The sequence below is a fragment of the Rhinichthys klamathensis genome, unplaced genomic scaffold (assembly GCF_029890125.1).
Source record: "Rhinichthys klamathensis goyatoka isolate OS25496 unplaced genomic scaffold, OSU_Roscu_1.1 h1tg000518l_1, whole genome shotgun sequence".
Classification (NCBI taxonomy): Eukaryota; Metazoa; Chordata; class Actinopteri; order Cypriniformes; family Leuciscidae; genus Rhinichthys; species Rhinichthys klamathensis.
The window spans coordinates 221,855-247,500 of NW_026606997.1; the positions used below are offsets into that span (position 1 = coordinate 221,855).

General features: G+C 38.6%; 1 protein-coding gene across 2 annotated transcripts; it reads left to right on the forward strand.

Moving 5' to 3' along the window:
- The first annotated feature begins 412 nt into the window (after positions 1–412).
- chchd6b (coiled-coil-helix-coiled-coil-helix domain containing 6b) lies at positions 413–17,930 on the forward strand. 2 transcript variants are annotated; one of them, XM_056238325.1, is made up of 9 exons: positions 413–570; positions 1,375–1,468; positions 1,590–1,638; positions 3,855–3,987; positions 7,642–7,662; positions 8,796–8,879; positions 15,033–15,103; positions 16,168–16,303; positions 17,824–17,930. In XM_056238325.1, the coding sequence occupies exons 1-9, from the start codon at positions 487–489 to the stop codon at positions 17,845–17,847; spliced, it is 696 nt and encodes a 231-aa protein (XP_056094300.1). In that variant the 5' UTR covers positions 413–486; the 3' UTR covers positions 17,848–17,930. The 2 variants fall into 2 exon arrangements, with proteins under 2 accessions (XP_056094300.1, XP_056094302.1); XM_056238327.1 differs by lacking the exon at positions 7,642–7,662.
- Positions 17,931–25,646: the final 7,716 nt, after the last annotated feature.

Below are 25,646 nucleotides of genomic sequence, written 5' to 3' on the forward strand. Positions count from 1 at the left end.
TACTGCCTTTCTGGGGCTTGAAAGTGGTAGTTGTGTAACTGTCAATGGAGAGAGAAAAGCTCTCAGATTTCATTAAAAAGATCTTCATTTGTGTTTCGAAGATGAACAAAAGTCTTCGGACTTTGGAACAACGTGAGGGTGAGTAATAATGACAGAAATTTCGTTTTTGGGTGAACTATCTCTTTAAAAAAAAGTGTTGCCTTCTGGGGCACTTTCAATATTAACACATAAAATACGTGAATTATATGAGTAAAGTAAAAAGACGATAATCAACCAAACAAACAAAACAAATAAAAAAATATTTCGAGCTTTTTTTCTCTCACGATCTCTGTGCGACGTCACTGTATTTAATTTAACTACATTTCCCATGATTCATTTCGCGTCCACATCATGACGCATGATAAACTGTGATGCTTTTATCCGCGTGTAGAGGGACGCCGTGACCCTGAACTGATTCGGGGTGATATTTTAATATTTGTGGTGATTATGGGCGCCGCTGACAGCAGGAGCGGGTCTGTGTCTTATGGACTGGATGAACAGGACAAAGTCACGGTCCTGCAGGGAGTGAAGGTGACAGACTCATCATCATCATCACTACACACACACAGTTAGATCCTGATACTGTTATATGACTTTAATGGTATATGTGCGTTTATAAACAGAAGACTAATGTAACTGTCCGTGCTTCTGAGCTTCAGTGGCACTGAGAAAGTGGAAGTGTCGTTGGTTTGTGTGTGTGTGTGTGTGTGTGTGTCATTGGCTGCATTTATTCATGTGATATAGCGATTAAATCTGCTCATTTTACATGTTTGTTAATCATCAGTGCTGTATCATAGCTGTGCTGTGACATTGAGACCTACCGTAATATTATCTGCTCTCGCTCAAGGTCAAATGAATGACACAGAACAGTGAGACTGACTGATCTGTGAACAGTGTGTGTGTGTGTGTGAGAGAGAGAGAGAGAGAGAGAGAGAGAGAGAGAGAGAGAGAGAGAGAGAGAGAGAGAGAGAGAGAGAGAGAGAGAGAGAGAGAGAGAGAGAGAGAGAGAGAGAGAGAGAGAGAGAGAGAGAGAGTGTGTGTGTGAGAGAGAGAGAGATAGAGAGTGTGTGAGAGAGAGAGAGTGTGAGAGAGAGTGTGTGTGTGAGAGAGAGTGTGTGTGTGTAAGAGAGTCATACTTATCACATAAAAGTCGAAATTGTGGCATACTAAGTATTTACTTAATAAAAACAGTCTACTGTCTAGCCAAAAGCATACTAGAGTGAAAGTTTTAAAAAGTTTCTACACTTTTGTAAATGCACAGTTGTATTTAAAGTGATATTTGGAGGATCATTTATAATATTTTACGTGTGTGTGTGTGTGTGTGTGTGCTCTCAGCTGTCTGGTGATGTTCTTCAGCGGATGCGGGAGTCGGGATCTTCTCCAGGGAAACCAGCCTCACCCAAACCAGAGAGAGACACACCTGATCCAGGTACTGCTACTGCGACACACACACACACACACACACACACATTCATCTAACTACGACACACACGCACACACTCATCTCTCAGCGACACACTCATCTCGCTGCTGTGTTTCTGATGTTTCAGGAGCTTCCAGACCTTCTGCAGGAGAGACACCGGAGGAGCTTCGGAGACGGTGAGTGTGTGTGTGTGTGTGTTTCACAGCAGACATTCAGGTCTATCATAGCCTCTGCCATAATATATACTCCAACTCTGCTAAAAATCAGTCAATCGTGCGCTAATATATTTTAATAAATAATAATATATATATATATATATATTTATTTTTATCTCAATGGTTTCATTTTTTTATACTATATATATATATATATATACATATTTTTTCCTCCTTTATATATTAATTTAGAATCTATTCCTTTATATATTATTTTATATATATAGTATAAAAACATGAGATAAAAATATATACATTTTTATTAAAAATTAAATTTTTATTGTTTTTTTTTTCAATTATGCACATTTCTACCCAAATTCTCTTTCTAAATTCCAAATTCAGAATTTCTCTCTCTCTCTCTCTTTCTCTCTCTCTCTCTCTCTCTCTCTCTCTCTCTCTCTCTCTCTCTCTCTCTCTCTCTCTCTCTCTCTCTCTCTCTCTCTCTCTCTCTCTCTCTCTCTCTTTATATATATATATATATATATACACTCACCGGCCACTTTATTAGGTACACCTGTCCAACTGCTCGTTAACACTTAATTTCTAAGCAGCCAATCACATGGCGGCAACTCAGTGCATTTAGGCATGTAGACATGGTCAAGACAATCTCCTGCAGTTCAAACCGAGCATCAGTATGGGGAAGAAAGTTGATTTGAGTGACTTTGAACGTGGCATGATTGTTGGTGCCAGAAGGGCTGGTCTGAGTATTTCAGAAACTGCTAATCTACTGGGATTTTCACGCACAACCATCTCTAGGGTTTACAGAGAATGGTCCGAAAAAGAAAAAACATCCAGTGAGCGGCAGTTCTGTGGGCGGAAATGCCTTGTTGATGCCAGAGGTCAGAGGAGAATGGCCAGACTGGTTCGAGCTGATAGAAGGGCAACAGTGACTGAAATAACCACTCGTTACAACCGAGGTATGCAGCAAAGCATTTGTGAAGCCACAACACGCACAACCTTGAGGCGGATGGGCTACAACAGCAGAAGACTCCACCGGGTACCACTCATCTCCACTACAAATAGGAAAAAGAGGCTACAATTTGCAAGAGCTCACCAAAATTGAACAGTTGAAGACTGGAAAAATGTTGCCTGGTCTGATGAGTCTCGATTTCTGTTGAGACATTCAGATGGTAGAGTCAGAATTTGGCGTAAACAGAATGAGAACATGGAACCATCATGCCTTGTTACCACTGTGCAGGCTGGTGGTGGTGGTGTAATGGTGTGGGGGATGTTTTCCTGGCACACTTTAGGCCCCTTAGTGCCAATTGGGCATCGTTTAAATGCCACGGCCTACCTGAGCATTGTTTCTGACCATGTCCATCCCTTTATGGCCACCATGTACCCATCCTCTGATGGCTACTTCCACCATGTCACAAAGCTCTAATCATTTCAAATTGGTTTCTTGAACATGACAATGAGTTCACTGTACTAAAATGGCCTCCACAGTCACCAGATCTCAACCCAATAGAGCATCTTTGGGATGTGGTGGAACGGGAGATTCGCATCATGGATGTGCAGCCGACAAATCTGCGGCAACTGTGTGATGCCATCATGTCAATATGGACCAAACTCCCTGAGGAATGCTTCCAGCACCTTGTTGAATCTATGCCACGAAGAATTGAGGCAGTTCTGAAGGCAAAAGGGGGTCCAACCCGTTACTAGCATGGGGTACCTAATAAAGTGGCCGGTGAGTGTATATATATATATATATTTAGTATTATATTTTGCATTTTTATTTTGCAAAATATAATATAGTATTTTTATGTGCTTTTGTCATTTTAGTTTTTTTTTTATATTACTATTTAGGTTTTATTTCAGTATATGTTTTTCTGTATTTTCATTTAGTAATTTCAGCACTTATTTCAGTTAGTTGACATGGCAACATTTCTAATCTTCACAGTTTTTCATTTAATATTTAAAAATATATATATTTCAGCTTTACTTCATTTAACAAAAATGTTTTAATGGTTTTAGTTAGTGATAAAAACCCTGAAAAGCATCACATTTTAATACTACCATGATGCATAAATATTTGTCAGTTTAAATAATATATCATTAGTTATTATGTTCACGTAATGAGAATGAGATTATTGTGCATGATGTCAGTAGGTTTGCGTCTGAAATGTGACCTGTGTGTGTGTGTGTGTGTGTGTGTGTGTGTGTGTGTGTGTGTGCAGGTTCGAGCGTGAGCAGGCTCTGGTCCAGGAAGAGTTGACCCGGATCGCCCGTCGAGAGAGAGAGACAGCGATGGGAGACGACATGAGAGAGAAAGCAAACACACACCCGGACCGGCAGAAAACACACACCCTGGTGAGACACTCTTCTTCTGTCTCGGCTACACACACCAGCTGTGTTTCCAATCAAAGCTGGGAATTTAACTTGTGCACAAAATTTGAATATCGCATAAAACATGTGTGAATAAAAAGTTTCCATCCCATGTGTTCAAGAGAACAAAGTCATCACCTCCTGGGAAATTAGTGCTAATTATCATTAATAAAACTAAGTTTCTGCAATCTTTCTCTTTTTCCCTCCATCATAAACGAGTGTGTGTCGAGCGTCAGACGAAACACAGTAAACGCTGTCGTGTTCTCTGGCGTTCGGATGCTGGTGTTCGGGAACACACTCGTGTGTGTGTGTGTGTGTGTGAGACGCTTCTGGGGGGAATTAAACCCAATCATTCCGATCACACACTTCCACTCCGGCGTTTCAGAAACACCAAACCAACATTAGAGACGCTGCGACGCCATTGGTCCGCTGGTTACTCCAGTTATCCAATCACAGCTGACGCTGAGGGAAAGTTTCCGTCGTAGTTTATGTGCACGTCTTCTAAACGGATAAAAAATTAAACTCATTAATGCAGTTAATATATGTGCATTTGTAGAGTTTATGCACATCTTGGTGTTTCTATACAGTGTTTTTTATGCGATATCCCAAAACGCACATAAAAATAAGTGAGTGGAAACAAAACTCTGACACACACGAGTATCTTAACATGTTTTATTTCAGCAAATAATTTCTGATTTTACAAAGGAATATATTATATGAAGAACTTTCAAGTAAATATGATTTGTTTGTTTTCTCAGATCGAGATATGATTTGATTTTCTCTTGTTTTTGCATTTATCATATGTCCTCAGAATTCACATTTGCATGCTTTATGTTCCATTAAACTAATTTTAGATTTTTTAAAATATATTTTATATTTTAATAATGTTGCGGCTCCTGCACTTTGGAATGTGTTGCCATTATCTTTAAAATCCTCGTCAAGCATGGATATATTTAAAAAGCACTTGAAGACTTTATTTGATCAAGCTTATGGTGTTTGATGAGGTCTGAGAACTGTGAGTGATTTGTTGTTTGATTTTCTTGGTGTCATGTTTTAATGTTATTTTATGCTTCTATGTATTTTAGAGTTATTTACTTCTTATGGACAGCACTTTGATCCATTTTAAGTGCTTTATAAATAAAAATTGATTTATCTAAACATTAAAGTCATGTTTAAGTCCCACAAACACAAATAGTTCAAGTGTTTTGGTGAAGCATAAACCATGTTCATCTCCAGCCAGATCTTGTATTCTGTTATGATTAGTGTGCACTAGATGGCAGCAGTTTGATTTAATATTTCATATTCATATTTTCATATTGCTGTTTGAGGCCATGCTTGACATTTAATCGCAGTCATTTATAATAACCAGCCTTCATTAATAAATTAAACTTTTTTTCTTTTTTTTCTTACAATATTTTATTTTTGCGCTCTCTCTCTCTTTCAGTTAATTTTCTGTCAGCTGAAAAAGTCGTAATAAAAAGTTTACTTACAGTCATAATTGCCATTATCAATATGTCGAAATTATGAGATAAAAAGCTAAAATTATTAGTCTTTTATGTCATAATTTAGATTTTTTTAATCTCATCACTTACTCATATTTATGACTTCTTAACCCTTTATCTGCCCCACCAAGAAAAAGGCATTGAAAAAAATTGTGTTTGTATTTCTGATCTCTGTCGCTAGTTATCACACTCAATGTATTTTTTTAACAACTTTTTTTTATTATCGGCCTCTACCAAATGGTTGATGTGTCAATTTATGGTAAAGTACCGGAATTCATTCACATACTATGAAAATCAGAAAATATTAACTATAAGATGAATTTATTTAAAAACATAATCAAAATAAAATATTTTTGTATATTGAAATATTCAAAACTTCTTTGTTTATTGAAGTTTGCCATTTAATATTTTAGGTTTTTAGAAACTGTTGACTTCCATAGTAATTGTCAAAAAAAAAAAAAAAAAAACACCAACAAACAAATAAATACCAATCTCTTACAATTTTAGTAATGTTAGTACACCAGCATTTGGCATTTAAGAAGTAATCGCCTCTGATAATTATGATTTCCACACATTAATTCTATGAATTTATTATATTTACTTCAAAAAATATCTAAAAGTGGCAAAAAAAAAAAATACATACTTAAGAAGTTATTTCAGTCAGTGTATTCATGAAGAAATAACAATAGCAGTGTCATATTCATAGCTATGAATGATCAGAAGTTTATATTTCTCAGCAAATTTGTGTTTGTGACTGCAGAAATAGATGATCTGAAAACATTAGCTCAGCTTTTCTACGTTTACCATAACCTGACAAATCAACCTTTTGGTTGAGCACGTTTTTGAAAAATGATTAAAAACATACTAAAGTCTTTTTCATGGCACCAAGTAACATAATTTTGTAAAGTTAGGCCTCTTACAGTGTGATATGTCAAAAAAAAATATGCTTACCTTGCAAAATTTCACCAAGAACAGTTAATAGGAGTGATTTATGTGTTTCTGACATCATGATGCTGTGACGAGCTGTTGAGTGACACTGACATCTAGTGGATGTTTATGGCATAACAGCTCGCCAGACCTAGAGCTCAGCCTGAGTTACGGTAGGGTTAGGGTTAAGTTAGTGAAATGTGCCCAGTCATTTGGTCGAGCTGGCAGTTAAAGGGTGTCATAATAATGACTTAGTAAGTTAGCATTTCAACTATTTAAATTATAATTATGATTTACGTCAGCATTATTTTCTCCTTGTGTGGCAGAAATGGACTTTCCCATTATTTCTTTCAATGGGCTCTATGCACGGCGGTATTTCCGGTGAAGATCTAAGGATGCTGGATTACTTCCGCCGATCGTAGAGTCCAATGCTATACCGAGAATTTATATTGGTTTTTATACTCTATTGCTATACTAAAGAAACGTTAGTCACAAAAACAGACAAAACAGACACCCCTCGTTTTGTTTATGCTTCTTTGTTTATTATATTAAATAAACATAACTATATATAAAATTACATCTAAACGTAATAAAGTTTCGTTTCAAAGACGAGAGGACAGTAAATTTTGAAGACTCTGCCATAATCCCATTTTCCTCGCTTTTCCTCCGCTTTAAATCCATAGACAGTAAAAGAAAGACAGTTTAAATCTCCCCAACCGGAAACGCAAGAGCATCCTTGCATCAAACGCGGAAGTTATGCGTGCAAATAGCCCATTGCAGTCTGTTGTTTTTGGTGTTTGATTAAATCTCTCTGTCAGCTGACCTGCTTCTGATTATGATCATTCGATTCGAATTTATTTGTATTGCGCTTTTCACTATACATATTGTTCCAAAGCAGCTTTACAGAAAGTGCATTTCAGAAATGTACATAGAAAAAATACAGTTAGTTAATCATGTATTAATCATGTGTGCTAATCATCAGCATTCGTTATTATGAATCCTGTCCAAGTGTTTTTGTTCAATTAAAATTTGCAGAAATGATATCCAGTATAACTTTCTTTCTTTCTTTCTTTCTTTCTTTCTTTCTTTCTTTCTTTCTTTCTTTCTTTCTTTCTTTCTTTCTTTCTTTCTTTCTTTCTTTCTTTCTTTCTTTCTTTCTTTCTTTCTTTCTTTCTTCCTTCTGTATTATGTCCTCGTGATGCTCTGCTAGCCGGATGAGTTGAGTGTTCGGGTAAGCGTCTGTTAGCTGTATGTCTCAGTGTTATTTTACTGCATGTAAATATGACGACAGATTCGTCTGTCGTGAAACACAATATTCAACCATTTAGATGTTATGATGATTGGACTCTAAAATGACTGGTGGTTCAAATGAAAGGGATTGATTTAGTATTATTTAGCTAATATTATAGTATTTATTAATATTTTTTTATCGTGTGAGTGAGTGAGTGTATATGTGCGTGTGTCTGTCTGTGAGTGTATGTGCGTGTCTCTGTGTGTTTATATGTGTGTGTGTGTGTGTGTGTCTGTGAGTGTATGTGCGTGTCTCTGTGTTTATGTGTGTGTGTCTGTGCATGTGTGTGAGTGTGTGTCTGTGTGTGTGTGTGTGTCGTCACATCCATGCGCTGAGTGTGACACCCGTTGTAACTGCCAGCGTTAATGCAGGGAAGTGTACTTTGGCATGGCTGACTTTTGGCTACTACTTTTGACAATGTGTGTCTCTGTGTGTGGTATTGCTACTGTAAGTCTTCCAAATGTCATATGTATTTGTCTCAGAGGCATCAGATCATATTTGTGTAGTTGATGTGATTAAACACACACACACACAGTCACACACACATTATATGTGTATCATCTTATATGTGCAGCTGAAGTGTGCAATTTAATTCGGTCCCATCAGACTTAGTTTTTTTGTGTTATTTTACTTCATGTCAGTATAAAGGCCCTTGCACACTGAGTCCGAAATTTTCGCACGTTAAAAAATGAATACGACCTCACGTTATGTCAATCACGCCACTGAAACTTTCGTCCGTCAAAAAAAAAATCGAATCAAGTTCGATTTTTTTGTGTTTTTCGCATCCGTAGCAAGCAGTTTGAATGGTGTTTTTGACAATTCGGAGCCACCGAATCACGAATACGAGAAAACACATGCGAAAATTTCGGACTCAGTGTGCAAGAGCCTTAAGAGAGCTCCTATCTCTCATCACTCAGAGTTTGTGCAGATACGCCTGTGTTTCTCCTCTTTCTTTCTGCTACACTTTCTGTCATGTGTTCAGACACATCATCAGATCTTCATCATGCGCTGCTCATCCTCACTGCTTCAGTGTGTTTCATGTTTAAAGCGTGTGTGTGTTCTGTGTCGCTCAGGCCCGACAGCTGAAGAAGAAAGAAGACGAGCTCAAACATCTCGAGCAGTTTTACAAGGAGCAGCTGCAACTGATGGAGAAGAAGGTGTGTGTGGGTCACAAACACTGTGACGGCTTACATCTGAAGACTCGGGTTGGTCCATGTATGAACTTGTGTTTCATCACACATCATTTTTAACATATTTATGGTGATATTTACAAAATATGGCCTTCAGAAGTACAAACACAGACTGAAGAATCCACCAAACACACTGAATCTGAAACACACACACACATCTCGTGTCTTTGATGTTACTGTACGCGCTTCAGGCTGAAGATGTTTGTTCTCTCTGATGTCTTCATGCTCATATTAAATATAGCATTTATAAATACAACTGTTTGCATAAACTCGATAACAGAGGTGGTTAATATACGGCTTCTTCTGCTTCCTCTGATTAGTGATACGCCACTTTAGTGTGTGTGTGTGTGTGTGTGACCGTGATGTGGAGGGATGAACTGTGGGATGAATTCCAAATGTGTGATTTTCATGCTTTTGAAAGTTGTTTTAGATGATTTATTAATATTAACTGAAGAAGGAAAGAGAGAAAGTTTGAACTTGTTCATTTATTTGTCCAGCAGAAATCACAGCAACAGAAGATCAAATAAATACATTTTTATAAGAACTGAAAGGAAACATGTATTATAAAAAAATATATTTATTTTATATCAAAAGAACTCATAAACCATAAATAGTAAGCTGTAGAAGAACACATGTATTCAGTGCGGTAAAGAATGAGTCAGTGAAAGCATCAGATGACCTGAAGCGTCTGTAAAGCACATGGATTGAGCGGAAATGTTTTTAAATGTGCTTATTCTATTTAAAAAAAATTGTATACAACTTTATTTAACCATATGTATATACATTATATTTTAAAGGGGTCCTATTATGCCCTTTTACAAAGTCTTTTGATTTAGTTTTTTTGGGTGTAATAGAATAAGTTTTCATGCTTGATTGTTCAAAAAACACATTATGCCATTGCTGTCCAGGAGTAATTCGCTTTTGAAGTGGATTTACTTAATGTAAAGTTAACGAAAGTTATCATGAGGATTGTAATGTTTAAAGCTGATGTCTTAACAAATGTCAGTCGACCGGGAAGATTTTAAAAACGAGCCGTTCATTCAAAAATACACAAGATCGCTGTTAAAATATAGACAAAAGACAACGAGCGCAGCGCTGAAAAGGGGCGGGGCTACACGAGTGGCTGTTGAATGCTTGATTCTGATTGGTTGACGAGCGTTCCAAGATGTTCAGTTATTTTCAGGGAAACGCACGGCTAAAGTAGTTCCAGCAGGTTTTAACCGCATCACAGCTCCATATCACTTCGTCAAATGATTTCAGTTATTTTAGAAGTCAACAGCCGACAACAGCCAAAGAACCAAAACCCACAGCGACACTGAACAAGCAAATATATATAATAAACAATATGATAAAAATGACAAGTTATGTCCATGTTTTTTTGCCACAAAATTACGTTTTATGTTTGGAAAGCACATACTCTCTTTCTTAAGGAATTCCTGTTGTGCCAATATAATAATGAACATAACTTTTCAAGAAACTAATGACAATATAAATTGAAACTGAAAAAAAAAAAAAATCACTTTTTTTGTCTTCACTACATCTTAAATGTCCTGTGGTTTGACAAAGTATAGCTTTCAGCTAGTCTGGTCCATACAAATTAGAAGAACTATTGCAGTGCCCGTGCAAAATCAGTGTTTGTGTGTGTTTTTAGTAATTGTTGGTTTGGTGTGTTTGAGTGCTCATTGTTACACAGCAAAAGTTCAGTGACATTTTTATTTGTGCATGACTTGATGTTTATCTGACAGTGTTTATGTCAGAGTGTTTATTTTTAAACCACAACCTTCTAAACATCAACTAAACATCTTCAGTGCGTGCTTCTTTTACCGATATATTTACCATATCTTTAGCATTTCTAATCCAAACAACGTCAAACTCGGCACTGCACTTACTCGCGCCCGAAGCAAGACACTCGTCAGGTTTGAAATCCATCGGACTAACGGTTCGAGAGATATGCGAATAACAGACACACACACACACACACACACACAGACGTTACTGTAATTTATAGATAGATGTTTTGTTAAATGGATCATGAATTGAAAAATCTCATTTCCTTAGATATAAGATACTAGATAGTTGTCACATTATGACATCATGGTGCGACGAGCGACTCTCGCCAAAACTCTGGTTATAATCATTGGCTCTGTCCACACTCTTATTCACATCATGTTTGAACTGTTAGTTGTGATGAAAGCATTGGTGAGAGTGCAGGAATCGCCGAGATCACTGCATTGATGTCCGTCATCGTCTACAACACTCATCATTCAACCGGAGTAGATCGAAACATAATGCTATAATAAACACTTTTCACAATCAGTTCATCTCGACAGCTGTAAAAACAACAACAAAAAAACGGTCCACATGTAATACTGATGTCATATGCTGTTAGCCAATCACAGCAGTGGGTGTTTACAGTCTCACAGAAGACACACCCCTTCCAACAGAAGACACACCCCTCCCAACAGAAGCCACGCCCCTTCCAACAGAAGACACACCCCTTCCAACAGAAGACACACCCCTTCCAACAGAAGTCACGCCCCTTCCAACAGAAGACACACCCCTTCCAACAGAAGACACCCCTTCCAACAGAAGACACACCCCTTCCAACAGAAGACACACCCCTTCCAACAGAAGTCACGCCCCTTCCAACAGAAGACACGCCCCTTCCAACAGAAGACACACCCCTTTCAACAGAAGTCACCCCCCTTCCAACAGAAGACACACCCCTTCCAACAGAAGTCACGCCCCTTCCAACAGAAGACACACCCCTTCCAACAGAAGTCAGCCCCTTCCAACAGAAGACACACCCCTTCCAACAGAAGTCACGCCCCTTCCAACAGAAGACACACCCCTTCCAACAGAAGTCACGCCACTTCCAACAGAAGACACACCCCTTCCAACAGAAGTCACCCCCTTCCAACAGAAGACACACCCCTCCCAACAGAAGCCACGCCCCTTCCAACAGAAGACACACCCCTCCCAACAGAAGCCACGCCCCTTCCAACAGAAGACACACCCCTTCCAACAGAAGTCACGCCCCTTACAACAGAGGCTCAAATCCGCAGGAAAAATGCCTAAATTATGCCTAAAAAAATGTATGTAAAATCATACTAAGTGCACCACAGGAAACATTATAAAACAATGCAGTTCATGACCCCTTTACGGCTGAATGTGTGCATTACAGTCAGGATATCACTGTGTTTCATATCTATTTCAGAGCAGTGTGTGTTCAGCTGCTCTCGCTCTGAGACTTAACAGACTAGTTACGCTTTAGCTGTGCGCGCGTGTGTGTGTGTGTGTGTGTGTCTGAACAATTACACACAAATATAATATACACACTATCTGCAGTGCTCACATCATCTGAGCAGAAAAACACAAATAATGTAAACTTCCAATCGGTAAGATCTTTGACAATGTTTTTGAAAAAAGCCTCTTCTCACCAAGGCTGTATTTATTTAATCAGAAATACAGTAATATTGTAAAATATTATTACAATATAAACATATATATTTTCTATTTGAATGCATTTGAAAAGATAATTTATTCCTGTGAATTTTCAGGATTTTTTTATAAATGCATTTACTCTCTCTTTTGATCATCCTTGATGACTAAAAGTGTTCAAATATTTATCTTTTTAAAGAAAATGTAATGATTTGTGCTTAATTGTCAAGAAAAGAATTAAACTTTGCATCAAGTAAAGGACTGTTTTTAGGTTCATTAAAATATAAATTAGGAAAAATGAACTTCTGACTCAACCCGGGTCTGTTCATTAACCCACGGCAGATGAGGAGGTGTAGGAGACCTGTCATGCTTTGTGTCATTTCATCTGGTGACACACACACACACACACACACACCGAGTGGATGTTATGCTCTGCTCACACAGACACACACTCCTCCATTCCTGAAATCTTTTTTCTTTCTAAGTTTCTCTCTCTCCTGCTCTATTGAGGTGAGACCTGTAATCGGCTCTGGTCTGTCGTGTGTGTGTGTGTGTGTGTGTGTTACACTGCTGCAGTCTCTGTGTGTGTGATGCTTTAAATGACAGCTCACATTTGAAAGATTCAGCCTACACACACTAATCTGAAACGCTTTGGTTAAGCTCTCAAAGAGAAATCCTGAGCGTGACACAAATGCATCACACACACACACACACACTGATCCCACTGGCGTTCTCTTCTGCTCTTCACACTGTCATGTAATATTCATGTTCTTCATCTCAGAAAGCAAAAAGGGTTTGTGCTTCTCACTCTCAAGCATTTGCAAGAATAAAACTGAGTCAGCTTCTCGTGTTATCAGACTGATATCTGGACCGCACGTCTAATTTCTCTCATTATTATTCATACAGTCTGTCTCTGACTTGTTTTTAATCTTCCATACAGTAACAGCATGTAGTGGTTACTCGGTTATTTCCTGTAATGCTGCATGTAATCGAGACTGTTGATTGACAGCTGAGTGGGCGGGGCTTCACTGCAATAGAGCGCAACAGTCATGATGTCAAAGACCAGACATTTTCTCCTGTAAAAAAAATATTTTCATGATTTATCACAACTTTTTTCTTTTGTCAAATCAACTTCGATAATTAATGTGGTTCAGATAACATCATATTTTGAGTTTCTGTTGTTGATTAAACCAAAATCTCCTTTATTTTTATTAACTCAAATGTTTCATTTCAATGAACTCAAAATTTTAAGGGAACCAGGTAACTTACTTTTTTAATTCAAACCAACAAAAAATATTTAGTGTAAGGGGAATTGATTTTTTATGGTAACTTATCAATCACTAAAGACAGACCTGCTGTGAGCTGCGAGGTTTATTGATGGTATGCTTCATCATCAGTGCACATTAGTTCACTTATTTCTTAAACAGTCCTGAAAAACTACATTACCCATGATTCTGCAAACAAAATCTCCACCAATCAGGGAATCGAAACGAGCAAATTGCACCAGTTTCTCCCATGAAGCTCTGCAAATGCCATAATCCAGACAAGCCTTCTACACTTTAACCATTACTTTCTATTTTGATTATCATTTGCAGTGATTCATGGGATTGTAGTTCTTTCCCTCATTAAATGTTATGTACACCATCTTGCTCTTTGTCAGTTTTTCAACTACTTTTCGGTTCAAATCAGTGTTTGTAATGTTCGGAAGCTGGTTGGTTTGCTTTAACTAAACTAGATTATCTAATAAAAACATCATGCTTTTCGGCAAAGATGATTTGAAACAATGTGTATTTTGAAAAGCGCTGCACAAATAAATTTGACTTGGATAAGACACGGAAGCGTTTTAGCAGAGCTGCGAATCATCAGGTATTAATGAAGCGAGAAACGAGCAAATGAGCTGAGAATCAAAAGATGGAGCGATTGAGAGAGAAACGAGTGCGAAACCGTGGAGAATAAATGACATGAACATTATCTGAGCTTTAGTTTAGTTAGTTTATCCCATTAGACTCTAGAAGAGGGAATTATGGGATCTGTGAAACGTCTCATCTCTTATTATACTGTTAGTGAGGGATTTGAACAAACTTCTTAAAGTGATAGTTCACCTAAAAATGACTATTCTGTTATTGATTTCTCACAGATTTCTGATGCTTCCGTCTCTTCCATGTGCTAATTGTAGATTTAATAAGATAAGAGTTTAATTACTCCAGCTGAGATTGTAATTACACTGATAGATTGTAATCACTTGTAATCTAAGGAAGAAACCGATATTACACTGATAAACTCAACATGCTGTTTCTTATGCGTGTGAATGCGGCCAGACGGTCAGCGTTGCTGGGTTTCGTAATTGTGGTGTGAATGCCCGTTATACGTGTAAAAGGTTACGACGTCTGGCTGAGAGTTAACCTCGCTATGCTGAGCTCCTACACACACACTTTAAGAGAAATACATTGTGGGATTGGTTTAGAGAAGGCAACAGAAGCATGTGATGGAGAAAAAAATCTGTGATTTTGAATTTGCATGATAAATGTGGCAGAAAGTTCATGAATGCGCGTGTGTTTGGGACTGTAAATCAACGTTTGCTCAGTGTAAATGGAGGAAAACAAATGTAATATTTCTTGTGCATTACACGAATGACTAAACTCTCTCTCTCTCTCTCTGTGTGTGTGTGTGTGTGTGTAGAACACTGACTTCTATCAGCAGACGCTACACATGTACACGCAGGAGGCGGTGAAAGCAGAAGCCACTGTGAAGTGAGTAGACACAGTTTCACTATATCATACTATTTTTGTTTCTATTCATATTATATAAAAAGTATATAAAATTAATAATAATATATAACTTAATTTTACTAAGAGAACATTTTAGCCTTTAATTACTAATTTTTGTCTGTGAAAGAGCAGAAATATCAATATCAAACTCATCTTTTAAAGACTATAATGCTCTCAATGTGTCAAGTCCAGTGTAAATCCCCCGCAGTGTTGCGCCTGTGATTTGTTCTGTTCTTGAGCTGGTATTTAACACAGTTTAAAGTGCCCCTGTTATGCTATTGTTATGATATATCATATAAAAGCTCCTAATGTTGTTTAGAGTCTCCTACAACAGGTTTACATGCTTCAAAGATCAAAAACACAAATTTTCTCATAATCTCCACTGCAGCATCAGCTCTTTTCTCTCAGTGTCTGAAACGCTTCGATCGAAGATTCAGTCTCTCTAAACTCCGCCTCTCTGAGAGCTGCTCTGCACTGATTGGTCAGAAAGCAAACGCTCATTATCATATCTGAATCTCAGCTCTTGATCACAGTGATACGAACAGTAACGATGGCGTCGGTTTTACCGTGTCAATCTCATCAAAGTGGATTTGCTTTGTCAGCAGAAAGTAGCGTCTTCTCGACATGAACAACACGAACCAAACTCTCCCAGTCTCAGATACACTACAGTGATTGAGGGGCGGGGCTAAGAGACGCTGTTCAGCCAATCAAGAGCATTATGCAAATGAGTTCCAAACCTACGCAGGTTCATCAGGAAGAGAGACTGGAATTACTGACGACTCGTTTCAGTTGAGAATCACTTCTTTCACTTTGATCTTTGTAACTTTTCAGAGCTTTTACGTTCACAAACAGCTTTATTACACACTACATGAAAGGGAATATGTGAAAAAGCATAATATTGTCTCTAAGGTGATTTACTTATTAAGATTTTACAGTAGAGCAGTGATCATGAGTGCGGTAGTGATTGTTCTATAACTCATCCAGCAGTGTGTGTAGTATGTGAAGCCTGTGTTTATGTGTGTGTAAGAGTGTGTATTGCTCCTCAGGCCGGGTCACATGACGCCCGTGTGCGCTGAGCTGCAGTCACAGGTGTTGAGCTGCTACACACTGAACACACGACACACACTGCTCTGCTCACAGCTGGCCAGAGACTACATACACTGCATCAACTCCTGCAAGAAGGTACGCGTGCAAAATATTATTGTTATATGTACCGGATATAACATTAAAGGGACAGTCAACCAGTCATTAAATGGTTAAAAATAAACATGTCAACACTGACCAATCAGAATCAAGAATTCTAGAGCACGGCGTAATAATGTACAGTTGAAACGATGGATAACAGTTTAATTATTAATTATCTTGTAACCGGGCGTAGGAAAAAACGGTGGTAACACTTTACAATCATTTGTTAGCATTTATTAATCTCAGTTAATGTTAATCTCAGCATTTACTAAAGCATTTGTAAGATCAAAAGTTGTATCTGTTAATATTAGTTATTGCACTGTAGTTATATGAACATGACTAACATTAACAATGTTAGTAAATGCTATGAGAATATATTGTTCAGTGTTATGGCGCTTTTCCACTACACAGTACCAGCTCGCCTCGGCTCGGCTCGACTCGCCCCCCTTTGTTTGGTTTTCCACTGTGTAAAAGTTGTACCTGTACCTGCTTTCGGGTACTTTTTTTCGTACCACCTCCGGCGAGGTTAAGCGAGCTGAGGCGAGCTAAGCCGATACTAAAATGTGACGTGAAAACAATGCCGACTGCTGATTGGTCACAGAGAATCTGCGTCATCATTGCACGCGCCAGATGGAGTATCCAGAATAACCCCGCCATTTTTAAATAGTTTGGCCAGAGATAGTTACTAAACTTACTACTATTATTATGGCAACTCGGAAGAATACGCCGTGGTCAAACGAGGAGGTGCAGACATTCCTTTGTTTGGTTGCCGAAGAGAGGATCCAGCGAGAGCTTGATGGGGCAACGAGGAACGAAATGCGTCGCTATGACGACCGGGTACTATTTGTGGCGGTACTTTCTGCAATGGAAAACGGAGCGAAAAGCGAGCCGAGTCGAGGCGAGCCAAGGCGAGTCGAGCTGGTACTGGTAATGGAAAAGCGCCATTAGTTAATGAATGTCAACGAATGAGACAGTATTGTAAAGTGTTGCCAATTTGGTGTTTAAAATGTAAGAAATCAGTCATGATGATATTGCCAATTTTAGTGTAATCAGACTCATGCTGATAATAAAACAATATGTTAATACTGACCGATACTGATCATTTTTCCCTCCATTGTGTTACGGAGAGCTGGTTCATATTAAAACATGCCAGAGTCATTATCTCTGCAGGAAATAAGAAGTGGAGAACAGATCTATCTGTGTGTATGTGTGTGTGTGCGTACGTTATCTAAATAAGAAGTGTAGAACAGATCTGTGTGTGTGTGTGTCTGTGTGTGTGTGTCTGTGAGTGCGTGCGTGCGTGCGTAATTGTGTGTGTGTGTGCGTGCGTTATCTAAATAAGAAGTGTGGAACAGATCTGTGTGTGTGTGTGTGAGAGAGAGAGAGCATGTGCTGGTTATATGTTAATCTAAAGAGAAGAGTTGAGTGTCACATGAACACTTGAATTGATGAAGGATGTTTTATTGTGGAAATATAATAAACACTCGTTGACGTGTCGGTTTGTTCGTTCTCTGCAGAACTTGCTGGTGAACCACGGATGAAGAGGACGATTGATGCTGAAGAAGAGGAGCAGTGTTAGAAGACGTCCATCTAGATGCGTGTGTATGTGTGTGAGAGAGAGAGAGAGAGAGAGAGAGAGAGAGAGAGAGAGAGAGAGAGAGAGAGAGAGAGAGAGAGAGAGAGAGAGAGAGAGAGAGAGAGAGAGAGAGAGAGAGAGAGAGAGAGAGAGAGAGAGAGAGAGAGAGAGAGAGAGAGAGAGAGAGAGAGTCTGTGTGTGAGAGAGAGAGAGACACAGAGAGTGTGTGTGTGTGTGTGTGTGTGTGTGTGGATGTTATCAGAATGGTGTTGGTTTGTTGAGCTGATCTTCATTTACTGTGAGCAAATAAAGTCTCTTCTTCTCTGTTTATCTCTCCAGTCTCTCATTACTCTGTTAGCTCTCCACACAGTAAATGTTCGTCCGTCTGAAACTGTGTTTTCTGAAGGTCGTGCAGATGAATATGATGTTTCTGCATTATCAAGACAAAAAGCGTGTTTATGAGGAAATGCATTTTGCACAAGGAACATATAAATCACTAATATTTCACTATAGTAGATGTTTAATCAGTCTTGCACTGACATCAGTTTGCATCCAAAGTTGTGAATTTAATTTATGCACACAATTGGAATATCGCATTAAAAAAATTGAATAAAGCAGCGAATAAGCAATATAAGAATAAAGCAGCGTTTCCATCCCATGTATTCAAGAGAACAAAGTCGTCACTTCCTGGGAAATTAGTGCAAATTACCATTGATAAGACGAATTTGCTGCAATCCCTTTTCCCCTCCGTCATAAACGAGTGTGTGTCGAGCGTCAGACGAAACACAGTAAACGCTGTCGTGTTCTCTGGCGTTCGGATGCTGGTGTTCGGGAACACACTCGTGTGTGTGTGTGTGTGTGAGACGCTTCTGGAGGGAATTAAACCCAATCATTCCGATCACACACTTCCACTCCGGCGTTTCAGAAACACCAAACCAGAGACTGACCAAACCAACATTAGAGACGCTGCGACGCCATTGGTCCACTGGTTACTCCAGTTATCCAATCATTGCCTGAGGGAAAGTCACATTTATTTGTGCATTTATTGAGTTTATTTGTGCATCGAGGGATTTATTCAGTAAATGTGTTTCCGTCGTAGTTTATGTGCACGTCTTCTTATCAGATAAAAAATGTTGCGCCTCAATTGAGCATTTTCAGAGTTTATGTGCATCTTGCCGTGCATCCAGTGTTATTTATGCGATATCCCAAATTTTGCATAAAAATAATTGGATGAAACCGCGATCTTGTCAAATGGAGCAGTTGGCAGTGTTTTCTCTGACCTGCACAAACACAGGTTAGATTTCTGGAGATTCTCCATCATTTAAAGTCCACAGATTTTAAGAAGTGTTTTAATATTGGGGTTTTAAAAAGTCCCCCTGTAGTCAATAATTGTATCCCTTATAACTCATCTTTGATCACCAAAATTACATATTTAAATGTTTTTTCCTTGGGAAAAAAATTCTTCATGCCTCTAATTTCTTGAATGTAACACCCTTGGCTCATTCATGCGTGGTTCTATGAATATGCAAATGAGCCCCGCCTCCACTCACTCACTCAGCTCAGAGATCCACTGGTTGACGATCACTCGTTGATCTGATTGGTTACAAGGTCGTTTCTGACGTCAGAAACACCAGCGATTTCAACCCGTGTTTTTGAGACTGTCTTTGGTTCACTGCTAGCCTGACGTCGTCATACTCAGACTCTATGGGGCGTGTTTCAACCGAACCAGGAACTAAAATGCCTCTGCACTCGATTGGCTCGACAAATGCCTTCTCTGTTCCTCTTTTAAAATGAATGCGCTGTCTACATCTTCTATAACAGACGCGATGGCTGAATCTAAACATCTCAGTTCTCCAGAGCCGGCCATCTTTGTTGTAAACGAATTCAACCCAAGCTCTTTGGTGACGTGGATGATTACGTTACGGTTGATCATCTGTCCATCATCGTATAAAGCCCGCTCTGACAATTTGATTGGTCCGAACAGCTTTGGTTCGGGCATACTTGCTTCTCAACGGATCAAGTCCAGACCGAACTTCCCATCCTCAAATGTTGTGGGCGGGGCTAAGCTCGGCTGGCATCCAGGCTAGTTCACTGCAGTTTTAAGGAGAAAATACTCAGCAATGCTGTCGACTTATGAATTTACACATGGTTTGTCTTAAAACATATTAAAAACACCACATAGACATATAACAACATTACAAATGTATTTTCACCACAGGACTTTAACAGAGAATTTAACAGGGAGACTTCAAGCTGAGAAAAGCGTCTGGAGATCCAGTGAAATATGACACATCCATTCGCTTTGATAATTGAGTGTTTCATGAAGTTCAGAAATAGATGCATATCCTGCGAGAGGTGAAATCAGCGAGTAAATGATCCCTCAGGGATCAATAACGTCTCTCCATCGAGACGCCGGGATTCGAGTGGCGTGTGACTGGATTTTCATGCACTGCTTCTCTGAAACTCACACTTGTTTTATGAGGAGTGGATGCTGAGGAGAGGACGGTGGCCTGTGTGGTCGTCGTCATGGTAACGCTGGTGAAGATTACGGCTCAGAGAACGAGTCTGGCGTTCACCGTGTGCCGTATACATCTCCCATCACTAAATATCCATGTGTGAATCACAGAAAGAGAGCGTTAAACATTGATTCAAACAATATAGTTCAAGGAATATAGTTCACACGTGTGCCGTCTCTGACACTCGATACCAATATGTTTGCTGAGTCCTTATTAAAATAACTCCAGGGTATGAAACTGGTGTCTTGTTTGAAGTGGAATATTATAAGGGTCAAAAACACTAAGCAAGTAAAAGTCTTTCTCAGTAAATGTTGCCGTTTGTTTCATGTCTGATGAAAATCATGGATACACAAAATCTTAGTTGTTTACACTCAAAATTTCAACTTTGTTATAAGAGAAATCAAATTTGACAAAAACATTATGTGATTTGATTTTTGCTACATTTACTTTGTTATTCCAAGGATTCCCAAACGTTGTTTTTTTTGTCAGCAAACCACAGATTTTAAGCAGTTTTTTAAAACCCCAATATTAAAGTCCCCCTGTAGTCGATTATTTTTTAAGGAGTTTACTCAGCAATGCTGTCGACTTATGAATTTACACATGGTTTGTCTTAAAGCGTATTAAAAACACCACATAGACACATAAACATAAACTCATAAACACTCTTCAGTTCCCTCATGAAGCCCCGTTTGGGAAAACCATGATTTAAACATGAGCTTCAAACATACTGTGACTGGGTTGAAATAATACAACCATTTACTGTTAATAATGATAAATAACTATAGTGCTGATTTGACCATATAAATCTCAGTATTGGCGAAAACTAATGTGAATAATATATATTAACCCTGAGAATATAAATATACAGTTTCAGAGACTCTCGCTGATTTTCACCATCATTATGTGATCATAAAATGAACGGATTAAGTCCAGCATCTTTGTTGTTACACATTCATAATGGTAGTCAATGCACTTATGAGAATATATATCTGATTCACAGCATCAGTTGTACCGATGTTCACTCGATCTTATAGACTGATTAAACATGTTGATGTAATATCTGACATTTGGGACAGACAGCTGTTCTGCTGGAGATATTCATATTCATATATCATAGATCGTTTATCTCATCCAAAATATCATTTGAGCAGAGGAGGACTTTTATTTTATTACTCTCAGTATTATCAGTGAAACTGTCATTTCAACTGGGCTTGATTTAATGTAATATGAGATTTTGATTCAAATTTGTGGCACTTGTCTCACACACGTCATGTGTTCCTGAAGAGAGATCGAACAGCCTGAAGCTCAACAGACGCAAAGTGAACAAATGCAAATGAGTTGAGAGAAAGTTTCTCCGCAGCAGGTGCAAAATGCCTTCAAACCATGAGAAACTGCACAAATTGAGTTGCAGATCTACACACACACACACACACACAACACACACTCTCTCTCTCACACACACCACACTCTCTCTCTCTCTCTCACACACACACACACACACACACACACACACACACACACACACACACACACACACACACACACACACACACACACACTCTCTCTCTCACACACACACACACACACACGTCTGGATCGCTATCTTTGTGCGGACTCTCCAGAGACGTAATGGTTTTTATAATGTACAAACAGCATATTCTGTCCCACACTAACCCTACCCCTTAAACTACCCACACACACACACACACACACACACACGGCACTGCTGTTCTCAACACACCAGAACATCTGACAGAAGATTATTGAGAGATTTACAGATTCACAGACACTCTTTCGCTGTGTGTGTGTGTGTGTGTGCGTGCGAGTGTGTGTGTGTGCGAGTGTGTGTGTGCGCGCACGTGCGTGTGTGTGTGTGTGTGTGTCTGTGTGTGAGAGAGTGTGTTGTGTGTAAGTGTGTGCGAGTGTGTGTGTGTGTATGTGTGTAAATGTGTGTGTCCTGTATATTTAAGCACACACTGTGTTCATTATACCATTAGAAAATCAAATTCCTCTAATGTCTTTCAAAAGTCACTGTAATGATCCCAGATTTCCCCCGAAAACGAGATTGGCTTTTTACTTTCTTTCAATGTCCCTTTTAAACACTTTTTTAAACACTGTGTGTGTGTGTGTGTGTGTGTGTGTGTGTGTGTGTGTGTGTGTGTGTGTGTGTGTGTGTGTGTGTGTGTGTGTGTGTGTGATGGAATCTCATTTCACAGCTCATTTAACACTCGCAGAAGCATATTCATGAAAATAAAGCCTCTCTGTGGTAATTTCATTGAGTTCGTGTTCCGCGCTCATTATGATGCTGTTTACTTGCTTTAGCATAATGTAAAATAATTGAATCCAAGTCTTTGCAATAACGAGTATTTGATGGTGAATAGTTTGTTCTGTTGCACGACTGGAGAAACACAGTTTGAGACTCGCTGAACTGTAATCTGCAGGAAATATCGTCCTTAATCACAGTTTGCCAAATCATAATGCAGATGCCAAACCGCAACACACTCTCATTCCAACAAACATGATCCAATTATTACAGCCAGTCTGTCATTATCTTATTATCTCACTAACAGTTTACTTCATATAAACTATGAAGCACTGGTCAAATAAAGATGCAAAACATAATAAAAAAAAGATGTTTCTGCTTAAGATAACAGGTTCAAGAATAAGGAAAGTGCTATTAAATCATAATTATAAATGCATATGTGTAAGCTTCACAATCAATGGCAAAAGACCGTTGTTTAACATCGTTAAAGGGATCGTTCACCCTTTATGAGGATTCAGTCATCATTTACTCGTCCTCACGTCGTCCCAAACCCATAAGACTTCAGTTAAACGTCTTAATCCATGATACAACTGCTTTATATGATAAACAGCACCAGGAGCTTCAGCGTTTACCATATTTGATGTGCTCTATATTCGTATGACAATTAAATCTGTTCATCATAAAGTGATCATATCTCTTCACAAGACTTGGATTAAACCGCTTGATTCATGTGGATTCGACACCTTATGGCTTTTGTGGATCTTGCTAACTTTAGACTTTCAGTGGAGGGACAGAAAACTCTCAGGTTTCATTAAGAATATCTAAATTTGTGTTTTGGAGATGAACGAAAGTCTTACGGGTTTGTGTTTCAATCTTTTTATTTGGTATTTTAGCAGAAGATCATTTGTAATTACACTTTTTTTTAAATGCAAACAAATAAAACACATCCCTTACAAATATGCGTGATAAAAAGACATAGGGGTAATAATAATTGAACAGAAAAAAAATAATACATTAAAATAAAATCGTCTTACGGGTTTGGGACGACATGAGAGTGGACGGCATTTTCATTTTTGACTGAAATATGCAGAACAACAAACACCATTATTTATTTAAGAGTGCCTCGCCATATTAAAAATAAATCGAATGAACTCAAAACTATCCTTGTAAAACTGATGTTCTGACTGGATGAGCCACATTTGAACCTGTAAAATGCAGATAAATGATTTGTCCATGGCAAGTTGAAAATGAATTTGAAAGCCTTTAATTATCACTATTAAATGTCATGGTTATTTGTGACTCTCTTTGGCAGACTGCTTTTGTTATACTTTTGTAAGTTGCTTAGGATAAAAGCATTTGCTACATGCATAAATGTAAATGTTTAAACCAGCCAATCAGATTGAAGCGTGTGGGCGGTCTTATACTGTTTATGGCTGAATTGTCAATTTATATTTATTTTTATATCAAGCATTTGGCGACACCAAATATAATTATAATGTGTGTGTGTGTGTCCTTAACTCACCACAAATACAAATTAGATTAAATGCTCTTTACAAATGCTGGTAATTCTTCAAAGGCTGCAGGTAATAAGGTCAAAGGTCAATGATACTGTGATGTCACTAATCAATAAAGGTCTTGAACTCCAGTCCTTCCTGTCTATGAAAATGAACCAGTCTGTGGGATTTTTTTTTGTGGGGGGGGGGTTGCTGTTTGTCATAAAAGTTTGTTTTAGTTTGTCAAAGCAGCAAGTAAACAGAAATCCATCAATTAGAGCTGAGGAAAGAAACTTGTGAAACTGCACACGTATGTGAAAACACTTCCTGCAGCCGTACGGTGGCCCGAGGGCGACATTTGAGATTGAGTGTCATTTCACATGAAGAGCTCTGAGGATATGAGAAGCGTGGAAAACAGGTTTACTGAAGACTCCCAGCGGTGTGTGTGGTGTACGGTAACAATGCACAAAAACATGTGACAGAATATGTTTGCATTTGTGGGTTTCCTTCATTCACACATTATTTGAATATTCCAGTAATAATTGATCATTTCACCTCAGGCGAGTGTTTGCACTCATCTGGCTCTCTCATGGTCCTGATTAAACGCCTCAGGTCTGCTAAACACAGAAACCAGATCTCCACTGCACTTCTATAGCTTTAGAAAGTAGTTTCAGGATCATCTCCACACCTCCAGGTGTAAACAGATGCTGTTCTCAGAGCTGAACCCCAGGTAGAGCTCATCACGCTGGGCTAAGAGCCTCAAGAGACACGAATTTGGTTTTTGAGTCAGTTTTCATGCTTGAATGTTCCAAAAACAACTTATTTTTTCACATATTTTACATTAGCTATGTTTCCTTCCACCTACTTTGATGCACATTTCAGGATATCACATTAAAAAACGCTGGATGGAAACACCAAAATGCGCATAAATTCTAAAAATACATGTATGTGCCTTATGTGCTCAATTGAGTCGGATAAACTTTTTATTTGAAATTTAAAAAAAAAACATGCACATAAACTACGATGATTCCTCCCAGAAATGAAAGCTTTAGCGAGTCTGTCTGGCAGAACTGTCTTACACGACTGCGTTCACAAACAGACGTCCGCCTCTGAAAGCAAGATAACTTTATTGAGCTTCGTCTGCACGAGGTGCAAGCAATTTATTATAAATGAAATTATTATATATAGTGGCTTCTCCTACTGCACCAAATTCCATCTTTCTTAGTGATATTTAGCGCCAGTTTATCAGGAAGTGACAATTTTGTTCACTTTGGCTCAATGGATGGAAACTGCTTTATTCGTGTTTTGTGCGATATTCCAATTTTGCGCACAAGTAAAATTCCCAACTTTGTTGCAGCTCCTCTCTTCCCAGTCTGTCAGTAACGCTCGGTTTAGTTCCTGTCTCTATGAAGCCCCTCCTCCTGAAAAGCACACTGTGCTCTGATTGGTCGGCTGGATCAGTGTGTTGTGATTGGTCGAGCGCTTCGAGTGT